At 38.7% G+C, this 17513-nt stretch overlaps 1 protein-coding gene and 1 long non-coding RNA gene across 3 annotated transcripts in view; one reads left to right on the forward strand and one right to left on the reverse strand.

Moving 5' to 3' along the window:
- UMAD1 (UBAP1-MVB12-associated (UMA) domain containing 1) overlaps positions 1-17513 on the forward strand; it is a 217288-nt gene that overhangs the window by 127782 nt on the left and 71993 nt on the right. The window contains exon 3 of the mRNA XM_019443418.2: positions 13720-13793. Within this exon, the coding sequence (XP_019298963.1) occupies positions 13720-13793 (74 nt within the window). The remainder of the gene's footprint in view (positions 1-13719; positions 13794-17513) is intronic.
- Positions 1-17513, reverse strand: part of LOC109263740 (uncharacterized) — a 204652-nt gene that overhangs the window by 23316 nt on the left and 163823 nt on the right. The gene's annotated exons all lie outside the window — the stretch shown is intronic.

Raw genomic sequence — 17513 nt, forward strand, 5'->3', positions numbered from 1 at the left:
TTAATTTTGGAATGTGTCTTAGTCCATTTGAACTGCTATAACAAAATATCAGAGACTAGGTAGTTTATAAACAATGGAAATTAATTTTTCACAATACAGAAGGCTGGAGAGTCCAAGATCAAGGTACCAGCACGGTTGCTTTCTGGTGAGGGCTCTCCTCATGGTTCAGAGCAGGTATCTGCTCCCCATGTCCTCACCAGGTAAGAGGGGCTAGGGAGCTCTGTGGGGTCTCTTATATAAGGCACTAATCCTATTCATGAAACCTCTATCATCATGACTTATGTACCTCCCAAAGGCCCCACCTCCTAATACCATCATCTTTGGGGGGTTAGGATTGCAACATATGAATTTTGAGAGGACACATTGAGACCATAGTAGAATGATTCTGTTGTCTACTCATGTTTGAAAATGGGTCCACTTACTATTTTGAGAACTCAGGGCCGAAACCAACCTAAATTCTCCAGCTCTTTTAATCCCACTTCTGTTATATGGTCTCCCAGTCTGTCTTCCTAAGTCCACTATTTGGTATAATTTTAGAGTCAGGCTTAACAAGAAACCATATTCTTTATGCTTTTCCTACCAGCGTCTTCTGTTCTATGATGTGTAAGTAGATGCATGGTCTATAGATCATCTGGCCCTATATAGAGAAGTAAGTATATAGTAGTTTCCTCCTCAGGAAGCCTTGTTGGGAGAGCTGGGTTGGGTTTTGTTTTTTTTGTTTGTTTGTTTGTTTGTTTTTTGTTTTTTGTTTTTTTTTTTGCTTTTTTTCTTTGATTGTTAGGCTCTCCCTATTGCCTTGTTCTCACTGGGGCTGATGTGCCTTCCGGTAAGGTGAGGAGAGAGAATCTTGATAGCAACAGGTAGGAGGTTTGCTTTATTAAGTGTGGAGGTGGGTGAGGTAGGGAAGTTCAGAAGACAAGGAATCAGATCGAGACAGGTTGATTGGAATGAGGCAGCTACTCTGAGACGACTTTGCATAACAGAGCTGGTTGGTTAATATGTTTGTCTTTCTGTCCTAGTCTTTTAAGCCTTAAAAAAAAAAAGGAGCTGCTTGAGATTGGAACTTTTTTTTAATGTGTTGCAATTAGGCACATGTCCAAATGAATCCTAGTTTCACTAAGCCTGCCCGTAGAAGACTACTGAATTCATTTGAAATCACTGAGTCATGAAGGTATAAATATATAGTGAGGGTTTACTAAACAAACCCTGATTTCAAGAATGTCAAATTTATGAAACTGAGCAATATTGTGGAATTAGGAAGTAATAAATTAGAAATATAAGTTTAAAGCACATAAACCATCTTCAATTTTCCTAACTTTAAGATGGCAAATAGTTATACTGTTTAACCAGTCATGAAATGAGCGAATCCTTCTTTACAAACTGAAAGAATTGTAGATTCTTTTGAACATTACAACTATTTTTAGAGACATTTTGTATCACAAATATATTAGTATATATTCTAATGTGGTACTATGTTTTTTTTAAAGAAGATATTGTAAAATTTATTAAATACACACCAGTGAACTTATAAATACAGCACTGAATACCATAAGATAAATAAAAATATTTTATCAGAAGTCCTTTGGAATCCCAGCTACCATTCCTATTTCATGCCATTATCTTAAACTCACTGTAACTACATAGAACCCAGTAAATATCTCTTCTCTGATTTCAAAGTCACTATTGACTCTTTGTCCTTTTGGTTCTACCGTTAACAAACTGCTCAGAAGTGTTTCCAAGTATTTTACAGCTGGTCTACCTCTTGCTTCCTTGTTACAGAAATCTTGTCCAAACTTGACATCAGAGCTGTGCTTATTGATCTCTCCTTAAGCCTTTTGTTCAACCTCTTTCACCCAGTCCTAAGCGCTATGAATAAATTTATTTCCTTTGACCAACCATGGTGCATCCTCTTCAGCTTCCTTTACAACGTCCTTTTGACAATGCCACGTTTGCAGCAATGCATCAGTCAGAAAATAGCTATTTCCTAAGGGCCTACCATGTGCATTCTTGGTACCGGTCACCATACTAAATGCTGGGAGTATTGTGACAAATAAAATAAACACCTCACTGCCTTGGTGGAACTGTCAGTCTAGTGGGAACAACAGCTAATTAAACAAGTGAGTGTGTACAGTTAAATGATTGCAAATGTGTGAGGTGCTTTGGAGAGGAACAAGAACATACGGGAGTGTGGAAAGGGGGCATGGGTTAGGGAGGTGGAAGCTGAGATGTGAAGACTGAATAAATATTAGCTGATTGAGGTGTGGGTTGAGAAACATTTCAGGCAAGGAATGGTCTTTGCCCTTTTCATCATCACTTTTCACCCTATAATGAAGCAAATTCTCTTACTGTTATCCATGCCACTCATGGTCATGAATGCTTCTTCCTTCTTAATAGGCTTTTCCTTTTCACCTTTCTGGTTTTGTACTATTAGCCTGTTTTGGAGCTCCTGAGGTCCTAGTCTCAGGCTTTTAAAGTCTCATTTGCCCATTGCCTCCTCCTGTTACTCTCTTTTTTCCTTCCATTAACTCTGTTAATCTCATAGGTGGGATTTCTGTGGGAAAGCACAAGCCAGCAGTGAGCACCTTAGAAGTGATTTGTTAAAAAAAAAAAAAATTGAAAAAAAAAAATTTAAAGGGGCGCCTGCGTGGCTCAGTCGGTTAAGCATCTGACTTCAGCTCAGGTCACGATCTCACGGTCCGTGAGTTAGAGCCCCGCGTCCGGCTCCGGGCTGATGGCTCAGAGCCTGGAGCCTGCTTCTGATTCTGTGTCTCCCTCTCTCTCTGCCCCTCCCCTGTTCATGCTCTGTCTCTCTCTGTCTCAAAAATAAATAAACGTTAAAAAAAAAAGTTAAAAAAAAAAAGAAGTGATTTGTTGACATTGAACCCCTTCCCCTGAACACCTGGATTTCATTGTCTACAACCTCCCCTCCTCATCCTAGTGACATCAGAGCTTAAGGTGATGGAAAAATGTCTGTTCCCTAAAGGAAGTTTCGGGTTTTTTTTGTTTTGTTTTGTTTTGTTTTTGCTTTAGAGCATTAAAGGGTATGCACGTTAACTGTGAGGTTGTATAATCTATAATTGTGTTCTATCTGTATATCTGGTACTTTATATTTTAGGTTTCTTGATTCAAGTTACTCAAAAGTTTCTATTTTTATAACCAGCAGTTGAGATGTTTAAGTACAGCATATTGGTATTCCCCATCACTAACACTGTGTTGTTTACTGTGAGCACAGATAAGCTTGCAGGTACATGTCGACAGAAACAACTTCGTTGTACTAGTGCAGAGAGGCCAAAATGTGCTCTCCTGACACTGGTTCTTAGTTTTTACTGCAGTGCATTGGAATTGGACAGCTACTCAAACTGTTGCTTACAGCCAGGCCCTTTATTGAGCCATAACCAATTCTGTGGCAGAGAGACAGAAAACACAACTTCCTTCACTTGATTTTCCTTTTTTCTTTAAATATGTGAATTTATTAAAATAACAAGAATATGGAATAAAGATTAATATATATGAGAACACTTATTAAAGTGGAACTAGAATAAATTATAAAATAGAGTATTAACCGGTAGGAGACATATCTTTAACTTCTATCACTTTATTGTTCTAAGAGGATAATCTATCTTATTTTTAAAATGTTTTATATTTAGGGGCACGTGGGTGGCTCAGTCAGTGAAGCGTCGCGATTTCAGCTCAGGTCATGATATCATTGTTTGTGGGATCGAGCCCCGTGTCGGACTGTGCGCTGGGCTGGACTCTGTGCTGAGCTCAGCGTGGAGCCTGCTTGGGATTCTCTCTCTGCCCCTTTCCTGCTCGCAGGTGTGTGCACGCACTCTCTCTCTCTCTCTCAAAATAAACATTTTTTTAAGTGTCTTATATTTAATTGTGGTAAAATACACATAAATTTTACCATCTTAACCATTTTTAAACATACAGTTCAGTAAAGTACATTCAGAGTGTTGTTACTCATTCTTTGCAAAACTCATAATCTCGTGCCTATTAAAACATCTTTCCATTCCTCCCTCCCTCCTGCCCTAGCAACCACCATTCTACTTTCTGCCTCTATGAATTTGACTATTCTAGGCACCTCATATAAAGGGAATCATACAGTATTTGTCTTTTTATGACTGATTTATTTCACTTAGCGTAATGTCTTGAAGGTTCATTCATGTTGCAGCATGTGTCAGAATTTCCTTCCTTCTGAGGCTCGATAATGTTCCATTGTGTGAATGCATCATATTTTGTTTATCCATTCATCTGTTGATGGATGCTTGGGCTACGTCCACCTTTTGGCTCCAGTGAATGCTGCTGTTCTAAACATGAGTGTACAGATACTTCTTCAAGACCCTGCTTTCAGTTCTTTTGAGAACTTACCTTATTGAGCCCCAACCTTAACACCGAGACACGTACTCTCTACATATTTAAACAATGTGGGGAGGAAGGAGAGGAGGAGGGAGGGGACAGTCATTCCAAAAATTAAGCAGATGGTAATCTGTCAGCCATCTAAGGTTATCTAAGTCTGTTTCAGTGTTTCTCCAAGTGTTATTCATGAACTACCTGCATTAGAATCTCCTGGAACGCTTGCTAAAACTTTTGACTCTTAAGTGTTTCACCAGAGTTCACAAGTCTGAATGTCTTGTGAGACTCAGGAATTTGCACCCCCGGTGATCCTTACACACACTGAAATGTGAGACGTACTGCCCCACTGGGAGGGAGATGTCTCAGAATTTACCTGTGTTAATGCATGTCAAGGCTCTGCTCTCTGCCTGACTGTGGGGCACATTGATCCCTGGCTATCCCATGATGCACTTTCTTTTCCACTCTGTTTATGTATTTAAATAAATAAATGCACTTTCTTTTCCACTGTGTGTGTGTGTGTGTGTGTGTGTGTGTGTGTATTATATAAGTTTTATAAATATAGCAAAAGGATGGCCAGGCCTGAGCTGGCAACCCTAAACTTTGATCTGGGCCCTTTTTCATTCAAGGCCCTTCTTCCTCAGGATGCTAAGTGGCTATTCACTGTGGCTGTCCGCCTGCTTCAGTAAGGGGCCAGTAAACAGGTGAGGACTTCCTCAGGCCTTGTGGTGTCTAGGTTTACCTGTGTTCTTAAAGGGACCACTTCTTTTTTTTTTTTATGTGAATATTTTAAAGATAACACAGTATATTGTGATCCTCAGGATAGTGATTTCACACATTTATGTTGTATAACCAAATGACAAGTGTGACATCTTCAATAAAACCAACCAGGTTCTTCTGCATTTTGAAATCAAACTCTAGGTCTTTATCCAGTTACCACATCATGCCACCTCATCCTATCTGCCATGTGTAGCTTTGCTTCTAATTGTGATCTGTGATTTGCAAGTGATTCATTTCTTTTAATACCAGCTTTTCTTCAAATAATGTGGATGTATTTTCAGAAATATTGTCTTCAGACTTTTGTGTGATATAAGACCATGTTTAATATTTGACTAATGATACTGATGAATATATACATATACACACACACATATGTATATATACATATGTGTGTGTGTGCATATGTATGTATATGTGTATATATATATATATAATGAAAGGCACGGTCACTGTAGTGGGGGCAAAGCCCTATTAATGAAATTTGGTTTTGTTACAGCTGGCCACCTTTTTCACAGGGTGCTCCATGAAACTTTCTATTCCTTAACAACTGGGGACTCCCATAATTTTTAGTTTTTGGCTTGTTTCTACAGCCAGTTTTTGTGATTTGCATTTGCTGGAGTTGTAATCCCTTCCAGAATGTAAATGCTGTGAGCCTGGGGAAAGGACTGCACTAGTTCACATGGTGGCCAGCATGATATATGTACACAGCATGTGTTTAACAAATATTTCTTGATTGAATGAAACTTGAAGCTGATTAGATTTCATATACCGGTCTTATTGTTTCTGCTAGAAAGTTTCTTTGCGGTTTTCTATTAGACTAAAACCCTTCTATCAGTCTGAGAACTCCATTTCAAGAGATGAGAAGTTTACCAATCTAATATCTCTGATTGGGCCAATTGATGCTATGTTTGAAACATACATTGGACCTCATGGGATCACTTATTTTTCTATGTTGAAAACGGACTGTAGAGAACCCCTGACATCCACCAGTAATTTCACAAATTTATTCTGTTGGTTGGTAAGGAGACTGAACACTCTGACTGTGAGTGACATGATGTCAATATGTCTCCTACCTAGGGTGCATTATTAGTGATAGATCAATGCCATCATTTTACCTACAACAGGCATCGCATTTGAGTCTGTGTCTCAGGATACCAGATAACCTAGTAGAGTGAGCCTACCCTTTTCTATTTACAAATTTTGGCCTCAGGCCATACACACTGAAAATCCTTTTTGTGTCAGTCCTGTTTGTTTTCACAGAGCCTATAGAACCTGTTGTCAGTGGAAGGCTCAGAGCAGCCCTTTGTAGAGCTTTCTTTCAACATTTTGCCATCCAGAGTCAGGAATGGTCAGCCGAACTTACTCTTGTAGTATATAAGTATATTCACATTGAGGAAAGAGAGTAATAAAAATCCTTTGAAGGCAGATTTGTACAGCATAATGCAATACTGTACAAAATTAATTGGGGGTGGGGTGGGGTGGGGCTTTTGCATCTCTAGTCTTCCAGTCCAAAGGTAAGAATACCTGGGTTTAACTGTTGAACATAGTGTTACAGCTTAATTGATGTTTCTGGTTGCTTTGAGATCTTCCAGAAAAATTATTACCCATAGCTACAACATAACAAGACTCAGACCTAAAGATATCTGTGAAATCCCAGGAAAAGTTAATTAAGAGCAGGCCAGTAGGACTGATCAGTGGGTCCGACCTCAGATTTGCTGATATTTTTACTTCCCTGAGTAAATGTATTTCAGTACTCAGTGTGACCCTAAGTTCTTAAAGTAGTAAGCAAGGTTTTAGCTGTGTGATTTTAATGGCAGTCAGAAGATTAAAATCTAACATGATGCCTAAAAGTTATATACAAATATATATTAAGATCCACACTAATGTTGTAAAAAGTAGATTGTTCTGTTGAACCCTTAATTTTTTTTCATATTTTAACAAGCATTCGGGGGTGCCTGGGTGGCTGAGTCAGTTAAGCATCTGACTGTAGCCCCGTCATAATCTCACAGTTGGTGGGTTCGAGCCCTGCTTAGAGTCCTGTGCTGACAGCTCTGAGCCTGAAGCCTGCTTTGGATTCTGTGTCTCCCTGTCCCTCCCTTGCTCATGCTCTGTCTCTCTCTCCAAAATAAATAAACATTTTTAAAAAATTTAAGTATTTTAACAAGCATTTAGAATTCATTCTTTTTATCAGCCATTACTGTGTGTGTAGAACTTTCTTATCTGTTCCCCTCACCACACCCTCCACAGTCAAATAAACAGATGTTTATTGACTTCTGTTATCAGAATGATGCCACTGTATCAGTTGTATCCTGTCCTTAGTGAATTTGGGGCATAATAATTTCGGTAATATGTTCTTGGTGTCCTCTTAATTTGCTCTTCTTTAATTCCTAGTCAGCTTGAACCCTTTGCCATTTTGGTTTGCTAACTTCCCTCTGTGGCTTAGCCGATTGCTCTTCTTGATTCTTTCCACCACCCCCCACCCCCTTGGGGTTAGAACAGTTGTCATCAGAATACAGCAGTGGGCTCCTGGGCAGGGCACGTCTTGAGCAATTAGTACTTGTGCTTTCTTCCATTCTTCATTATAGTGGAAAACAAGGAGCAAAAGGATAGTATTGGAAAACATGGAAGGGAAAACTAATCCAAACTGGAGGAGACTCCAGTGTGAAGTGTATTAGGCAGAGTTGGAGAACTCAAGTTTTGATAAGTAATGGGAGGCAGCGTGAGATTATGTAATGATCTGGCATTGTCAGTGGACTTGGATTCCAACACTGGGCCTGCCATTCTTATGTGGATATAATAAAGCCTACCTCACAACACTGCCAAGAGCACTAAATGAGATTACACATGAGGCTTCTCCTATCCTCTCTCCTCTGGGGCGGGCAACAGCTATGTGACAAGGGCAGAAGCACAGAGGACTATGCTTAAGACAAAACCTTTATCTTCCCCAACTCTACTCCCTGCCCTGGCTTCTTTGCAGTTAGCATTTAACATGTTCTCTCGTTTTCATCTTTGTAGCAGCCTTATTATGTATCATTATTCCCATTTTTCTGATGAGGAAATTGAGGCTCTGAGAAGCTAAGTACCTTGCACAAGGTCATGGATTTGGTAAAGGATTAGGGTCGAGTTCTGTCAGATTCCAAAGCCATTCCCTTGACACACCGGGCTGCCTCGTATAATGAGTGTGTGACTGAAGAATGAAAAGGAGCAAATGGAGTGGCCATTCCACTGTTCTTTCCACTACTTTACTTGGTGAATGACTAATAAGCAAACACTCCCAGAGGGTATTTGCATTTTAAAAGAGGAGCTCATTAACCCTAATGAATCTCTAATTGGCGGAATATGTGGGGGAGATATTTCTGATCACTGGGGCTTTCTCCTGTGTCTTCAAGGTGCCTGGCTCTCCTGTTCTCCTCTATGGATTATCAACTCTTCTGGAATCAGAAGTATGTAGTAGAATGCAGACACATCCTGCTAGTCCGCCCCAAATGCCATTGGATAAACTGACAAGGGGGTTGTGAAAAGAGAAAAGAAAATAAGTGTAGGTTAGCACTGTGGAAAATGACTCTTTGAAAGCTGAATAACAAGTTTGGCAATTTTGAGGGTCTACTGAAGAGTCAGGTAAGAATGATATATTCCCTAACCAATTTTAACTTTAGAAATGTTCTATCCGCATTTCCCATGGTGTGTTCATAGACCCCTGTGAAATGTTTAATAGGTATCAGTGAATACAATGCTCCATAGTCAAATACATTGTGAAAAAAAGTTGTAAAGTTCTTTACTGAAGAATTTCTCACAGGCTTTAATATGTTAAAGTGCATTGGAAATCAACTGGAAGGGAACGCATTCTGCAGATTTTTCTCATACTTTTGACCATAGAAATATTTCTTCCATGTGAACCCCTCGAAACTAGTGTTTTGTAGACTGCATTCTCAGATAAGCAGTTCTAGATAATTCTTTTCTGGTTAAAAGAAAGAAAATAGTTTTCTGTATTCACAGCTTTTCATATTTAGGTAGGCTCCAGCCCTGTCCTCATCAGCCCATTCCCAGTCCTGTTAGACCCTAGGGTCTTCCAGCAGGTACACCTCTCTTCTTCAGATAAGATCTAACCAATTGAGGGGGGCAAACCCCAACAAGTAGAGACCAAATTCTCACTTTTATTGCCTATTGAGCTGATGTTAAAGATCTGTCAAGGACCAGATAGGTTTCTGAACCCCAAAATTAGCTTGAGCCCCATCCAGTTGCAGGAAATGCTGGGCTGGAGCAGGTTTCCCCAGGTGGGAGGAGGTCCCTGTGGAGGGTCAGAGCAGACAGAACCACAGAACCACATGCTGCCTGGAGTCCTCTCATTCTCAACAGAAGGGGAAGAGGAATGGGCAGAATCACATGCACAAGGTCCCCAAATTACCAAGCGATGGATGGGATGGTGGAGGGAGGCCTAGGGTTAATGTTACTAGATTTTCTTCCACATTGAAGGAGGCCTAAGAGTAAGGATACTCCCCCACCCCCTCTCCTGCCAAAACAAGTGTCCTCTGGGTAACCCAAATAGGCATTGGGGTTCCCCTTCCGTCACTGGGGATTTCTCTCCTTTTATCCTTCTCTTTATACCTAGTGCTCACTCTTGACCACCATTTCTCCTCTCCTTTGACCCAATTCACCCAGTAGAATAGGATCATGATGATACCCTAATGACCATCCCCTGTCTCCTCCTATAACTAAAACCTAATTCAGCTTTTTATCCTAGAAAAGATAGAATACATATAGTCTCTAAAATAGGGATCTGGAGGGACACCTGGCTGACTCAGTTGGTAGAGCCTGCAACTCTTGAGCTCAGGGTCATGAGTTCGAGGCCCATGTTGGGCATTGAGATTATTTAATAAAAAAATAAAAATAATAAACCCCCAGAGATTAGGAAACTACAGCTTGAAACTTGTTTTTGTAAATAAAATTTTATTGGAACATAGCCACATTTGTTACTTTATATATTGTCTCTGACAGTTCTCAGCCACAAGGGTAGAGTTGAGAATTTTGTGACAGAAACAGTAGGGCCCACAAAGTCTAAAATGTTTGCTGTCTAGGACTTTAAGTGGAAAAACTTGCCAATATCTAATCTAAAATATGGATGATTTTCACTTCAGCCCTTTGAGTTCCAAAAGGGCTTCCTTAGTGTGTATATTTAGGCTTTATTGTTTATTCTAAATAACAACTACATTTTAAACCAAGAAAATTGCATGGTTGTAGTATAAGAGGGATTTTGCCTTTTGTGAAAGTGTTTCCAGCCTTAGAAACTTCTGGAAAAACATCAGGGGGACTGTGTTTGCTTTGAAGGATGGGAAGGAAGGAGAGAGGCATCATCAATGGAAAGGGAAGAGAACAGATAATCTATGGGGCTTATGGAAGAAGAAAAGAGTAGAGAGAAGTGTTTAGGGGCCCAGCGGGTTGGATCAGCACAAGATCCTGTGTTCAAAGCTCCCTTTCACATCCTTGGGCTCTTCTCTTCACTGTTCTCTAACTCAGATTTGATTCCTCCCACCTTGGCCCACATTCATTGGAACCTTCCACCAGACCACAGAAACTCTAGAGGTGTCAGAAGGATTCTAGGTCCCACTGTGACTGCCTTCTACTTGGGAGACTTTGGGCAAGTCACTGAGTGCCTCTGCCCCTTAGGGTTCATTCTCCCTAAACTGGGGAGACAGGGTGGATGGGGAGGATGTCTTACTTCACCATAATGAGAATCAAATGCGGTGCTGTAAAAAAACAAAACAAAAAAAAACAAACTTGGAAATGTAGAGTTCTGTGAACATGTTGGTTGTTTGTTCTTTTTAAACAGCTGACTCGCAAATGAAAACTTGTAATCTATCCAGTGTATCAATTACAGTTAACTGACAATTTGAAAAATAAAGTACCTTATATCCCATTTGTCACATGCATCTTTATTTATTGTTGAAGTATCTAACTTTCATGTAGGTTATAAAAAATTAGAGAAAATAACTGAATTTTTCTCATGATAAAATAATTCTTCAATGAGAAGAAAAAAACCTTCAAAAATCATATTTCATTGTGACCTGTTCTTTTCCATTTGTTTGTGTAGTTTTCATTCTGTGCCTTTGTTTATAGAGAATAATCTTGCAGATGGCATTTTTCCTTGTAATCAGTTATTGTCCTATCTGAGTCATCGCCAGACATGGCATTTCAGTAAATAGTGATTCTACAATCGCTTCCAGGCAGATGTGTTGTGTGATGTCAGGAACACTGACTGATAACCTTTCTGGTTATTCAAGCAGTAGGGAGAAATGGAGAAAGCTTTGTGCAGATACCCAGCTTGAAGTCAGAAAATGGCAAAGGAAGTACGGACTTTGTGTCAAATGATTTTAGCCAAAAAGTGTTTGTGTGGCTATGGGATAGAGCAGTAGTCATTTTAAAAGGGAAAAACTCTTGCGTAAATGACCTTTAATATTGGACGATGCATATAGTAAGCGTCAGGCATGTGAGTTATTAAACATACTTTGACCTCAATGTGCAGACCTTTGCATTACCTTTGCTACTTCACGCCGCTAGCCAAGGAAATGAAACTCCCCATGCATTGGTTTTGCCACCTATAAACTGGAGGTTGATTATCTTGTCCCTAACTTTCAGAGAAAAGATAGATTTCTGAAAAAAAAGCTCTTCGAGATAAATGGTCAGTTTAAACAATCACTTGAAAAATCAATCAAAATGGTTTGACATGCTAGGTCACAAAAGTAGGTTGATGTAATTGGTCACTTAATAGCTATTATCTTTATTATCCAATAGATACAACCCAAAAGTTCCTAATGCTTTGGTTTCAATAGTATTTTTTATTTATAAATCGTTGTTTTTAAAATCTAATAACTTATACCACAATTATAGATCCCTAGAAGCAATACACTGTAGTGGTATTTAATACCGTTGTCTTTGAGGTGAGCATCTGACTCCCGATTTTGGCTCCAGTCATGATCTCACAGTTGAGGAGATCAAGCCCCACATCAGGCTCTGTGCTGACAGGGTGAAGCCTGCTTGGGATTCTCTCTCTCCCTGTCTGCCTCCCCAGCTGTGCTCACATGCTTGGGATCTGTCTCTCAAAATACATAAACTTTTTAAAAAATGTTTAAAAAAATACAGTTGCCTTTTAAGTTTCACAAATATGTGTAGAAGGACCTTAACTGTATGCTCAAATATAGCTTTTATCACATGCCACCTAATATTTTATCTCAGTTTTATGGACTAGAAACTATAAGAAGTTCACTAATTTATTCAGCTAGTATTTATTGAATACCTATTATGTGCTAGGTCTTGCCCAATGATAATGTTGCACATAGCTGAGAACGGAGCTTATAAACTGGAATATGCATCGATATGCTTGCATTTTAAACATTTGGTGGGGAGGACAGATACTTTATCTTAAGTAAATAAAATACCAATTTAATGCTTCACGATGTTAGAATTTAACAGGCTAATTCTTTAAAATTTCAGTGAGGCTCTTCCCTGATTATCACCATTGGTATGCTAAACTTTTGTGTTTCATAAAAAAAAAAAAAAAAAAAAAAAAAACTTAAGCTCAGCCAGGACTTGCATACTTTGTTATCTCCAATCAAGACTTGTGACCTTCCTTATTAACAAATTCTTAACCTTTAATGTTGGCCACATCATCATCTATGAATCTTACAATCTTCCTTGTTGTGGGCATTCCTGAGCTGGCTTAATTTTACAGGAAGAGCAGTTTACAAATTATTAAACCAACCTCTCACTTTGCCTTAAATAAGTAGGCTAATTGTTTCTTTCCCTACCATGTTTTAATCACAGATCATTAGATATAGTTAATATATTAAAATAAGTCATTAATAAATTAAATTATGCTTATACTTAACCTATGTTTGTGTCTGTCCTATGTCCATGGAGCCAGCCTATTACCAACTTCATTTTGTAATATAAGCCACCCAGGCATCAGCCTTAGGAATCAAAGTATTAACTGAAGGCTAATTTATGAATTTGTTCATTGTTCTTTCCTTCTGTGAAGATTGTGTAACATTTGGTTAATTATTACATGCAAATATCCATATCTACTTGGAGGCAAATCTACAGACACACAAGTAAACACTTATAGTTACCCTTATTAAAAAAAAAAAAAAAAACTAATATGGAGGGCAGTTCCTATTATAGAGACTTTTAATTTGAAAGTAACTTGCCTTATTTTCCTTAAGTCATAAACTCTCCTCACTTATTTGAAATATGACTTGATTTACAAAATACGAATTCACTTGATTTTTCCAGAGTAAACCTATATCAAAGCAGGATACATCTCTGGATCTCTGGTTTACATTGTTTATATATATATATATATATATATATATATATATATATATATATATATATGGATGGATGATTTCTGAAACCTCTATAAAATTACTGTGCTTAAAAATTAAGTTACTTTGAAACAAAGGAAACAGTGGTTGCTTCCATAGTGTGAAACATATGGCAACAAAAGATATTTTAAATAAATTGAAGACACTTGGCCTCAATGGTGTGGTAAAGGTGTTTTGTTTTTTTTCTTTTTTTCTTTTCACTTCATAGGAGATACGGCACATGAGCAAAGAATGGCAGCAAGAGGTAAAACTTCAGAAGAAGAAGGCAACCAACCTTTGGAGGTAAGTGAAACTCAGTAAGCCCTTTTGGGGCAAAACTCAACAAGTCACTCTGATTATATATTCCTCTGAGGATAAATAGTAACTTCTACTCTTGCTACATAGGTGCCAAGTACAAAGAAGACAGGTGATTTCACTAGTGCTAAGCTGTTCCTAGTGCTGGATATGGAATCTTTCAGTTGAAAAAAGAGGAAGAGAGCACTTAAGTTAGAACATTTGAACTATTTTTGAGTGATTATTTTCTAATACATTCGAATTAATAGGTAATACCTGAACCTATAAAGACAGGTTTGCAAATAACCTATTTAGAACTGTATTACATTACCATTTCCAGCATCAAAGTATATTCCTTGACAGTGTTCAGTAGAAAGACTAGGGTATTGGTTCTTTTCCACATGAGAAAATTATTTTTTCCTTGTGGGTACTTCAAAATGTAATTCAGATCCTTTTCATATACTGTGTAGAAACATCCTAACATTCTTTAATCACTAACATAATCATTTTTAAGATTTAGGGGGAATGTTAATTATTCGGGTAGAAGATATACCCATGAATTTTGGAACTTTCTACATGGTGACATACCCCTACTTAATTCTTCCTGTGGTACAGGAGGGTGTTGCTGCATACAGCTGGAGGGAGGTCGGGGACCTGGCCTGTTTGGTTCATCACCGTAGTCCCAAAGCCTAGCACAGGATAGGTAGTCAAAAAGATTTGTTAAATGAATGCATGAATAAAATCTTGATCAGTCAACATGAATCTTACCCAGTCTCGTGGTTTTAACTTACATGAAGACTGATGACTCCCCAAGTAAATCTCCATGAGACCTCTCCCATGAGCTCCAGACTATATCCAACTGCCTATGTACCATTTCACTTACAAGTTTCTAGACAGTTCAGGCTTTACGTGACCAAAGAAGAAATACTGATTCCTGATGTGGGTTCAAGCCCCGCATCAAGCTCTGTGGTGACAGCTCAGAACCTGGAGCCTGCTTTGGATTCCGTGTCTCCCTCTCTCTGTGCCCCTCCCCAGCTCCTGCTCTCTGTCTCTCAAAAAATAAATAAACGTTAAAAAACATTACAATCAAAGCCCCTAATGTACCCCTGCCTCTCTCTTCCTCACGCTCCACATGCAGCCCATCAGTAAGCCTGGTCATCTCTCCCTCTACCTGTGGAATCTGACTCCTTCTCAGCACCGACACCGTTAGAACTCGGGTGTGAGCTACCACTCTCACCAGGACTCTCCTTAAGTCCATTCTCCACACAGCAGATGGAAATATGAATGAGATCACATCACTCTTTGGCTTAAAACCTGCTGTCTGCCCACTGTAACTAGAACACATGCTGTATATTATGGCGGGCTACCAGGAGCAACACGTGCTCTCTCATCCCCATCCTCTCCACACCCCCAAACACCAACCCCACCTACCAGCTGCTGTTCTGTCCCCTGGTCATGTTAAGCTCCTTCCCACCTCAGCCTCTGCAATTTGCTATCCCTTTGTTAAGGTCATTCAGGTCTTAGTTCCAGTGTCATTTTTCAGGACTACCTCAGCTAAAGTATCTTTTTCCCTCCATCACTGTCACATAGCCCCATCTTATTTCCTGCACAAACTTTTATTAATTCTCAGATTATTCATTTATTTACTGTCTGCCTCCTCTGACTAGAATGAAAACAGACTCTGTGGGCCTAGAATAGTGTCTGGTACATGGAAGGTGCTCAGTAAATACCTGTTAATTGTAATCTAGATTTCCTGTAATGTCATCATCTGCCTGCCAAGTTAAAGGCCTAAAAGTGTCATCTTGACTCACTGTCGCCAACATTCTTATCAAGTCTATCAATTCTTACTGATTCTACCTCACAAATACCCTTCCAAGTCTGGTTCCTTACTCTTCAGCTAGGCCTTTGTCTGTTCACTAGACTGTTATTAGATGAGCAGTGTCTTTTCCAAATCCCTTTCTGAAAAAAACAGCAGGTTTTATTACTTCAGGCCCCCCAAATGCCTTGAAACCTGCTAAATAAAGCTTAAGAACAAAACGCTGTTCATACGGCACCTCCTTTGTGAACTCTCCCTACATTCCCAGCCAGAGATGGCCTCAATGTCCTTGTACTGCTTGTGCTGTCTTTTATGACTTCACTATCATGCCAGTTCCTGGACGATGGAGCCTATACCTTTAGTTAACCAGCTTTAAAGCTTCAGCCACTAACCTAGTGTCAAACACATGTGGTGTGACAGAGAAGCCCTGTCATTGATTCTGGGGTGGATAAATGAACAAATCAGTTAACAAAGGGAAAAAAGACAGCAAATGCTGTCTTGTGAGTCTCTTCATTAAATCCTGTTTTTCTCCTTACACTATAAACACATGGGCTATATTTTTTTTTCATCACTGTAAAGTTTTCTTATTTCTTATAAGTTACCCATAAAAATCTATTAATTTACACTATTGACATTCTTACTACATTAGCAAGGAAAAGTATGATTTCAGTTAAAAAAAAAAAAAAGGCCCCTGGGTGGCTCAGTCAATTGAGTGTCCAACTTTGGTGCGAGTCATGATCTCACAGTTTGAGTTCAAGCCCTACGTCAGACTCTGTGCTGACAGCTCAGAGCCTGGAGCCTGCTTCAGACTCTGTGTCTCCCTGTCTCTCTGCCCCTCCCTGCTCATGCTGTCTCTCTCTCAAAAATAAATAAGCATTAAAAAAAAAATATACGTCTGATTAAGAAATTGTTACTATTGTACCTTCACAGGAAGGATTCTCATTATTTTAGTTTTTAATGGCTATATAAGAAATGTTGAAATATTATTTATAATGAGAATGTTTGGTAAATTAGTATGGGTTCCATAATGTCTAAAAATAAGACTTATAGTTGCCAAAATAGAACTCCCTTTCCTAAGGACCTTTTGGAGAGGGTGGCTTTTAGTATATCAAAATAGGTTTTCTGGTGAGTTCAGATAAACATCGAGATTGCCTGCTATTCTCAAGGAATTGTTGGGCCTGGGGTGGAGAGACTATAAAGATAAATACAACTGTGACTCTCAGCTATAGAAGCAGAAATTCTCAATCTATTCATGGAAAATTAGAAAACCCCAACAATTACTATAATATAAAATGGAATAAATAAATTTCATAAATTCCATAACTACAAAGGTAAGTGAGATTTCAGTGAAGGAAGAAATATTAGGGAGGCCTAATGCACTAGATGAGCATTGAACCATGAACTAATGTTTCTTACTGTTTATACAGTTAATTCCTATATGATAAATTCCTGTGATATTCCTTGATAAAATCCTTCATTAAGAACATTTTAGTAAAAACTTGAAAAAAAAAAGTTTTAGAAATCTAGAAGCAAATCATAGTATGAAACGACTTTCTACACAGGCATTTTAATGATAGATGATAAAGGGTTAAAAAAGAATGTAACTCGGCCTATGCTGTACTGTAGCTTTAATGGTAGTTAAAATATTTTGTTAAGTACTGTGTGCTATTTTTCCTTACACCTCATAGCCCAAGTATACTTAAAAAATGTGTTCCCTCTCCAAATACAGCTCTCTCCCTACATCAGGACTCTAGCATCTAGGCGGAATATAATTTGCAAAAAGGGGGTGTGGTTTGGACATCAATAAGTGAATTTTTACAGATTTGGATTATGAGCTATGTTGATACATTTTTACACAAAAGACTATGAAAGGCAGCATATTTATTTGTATTAGTTAGTGGGACTTTTTACTT

Source organism: Panthera pardus, unplaced genomic scaffold, assembly GCF_024362965.1.
Source record: "Panthera pardus isolate Hobbes unplaced genomic scaffold, ASM2436296v1 HiC_scaffold_8, whole genome shotgun sequence".
Classification (NCBI taxonomy): domain Eukaryota; kingdom Metazoa; phylum Chordata; class Mammalia; order Carnivora; family Felidae; genus Panthera; species Panthera pardus.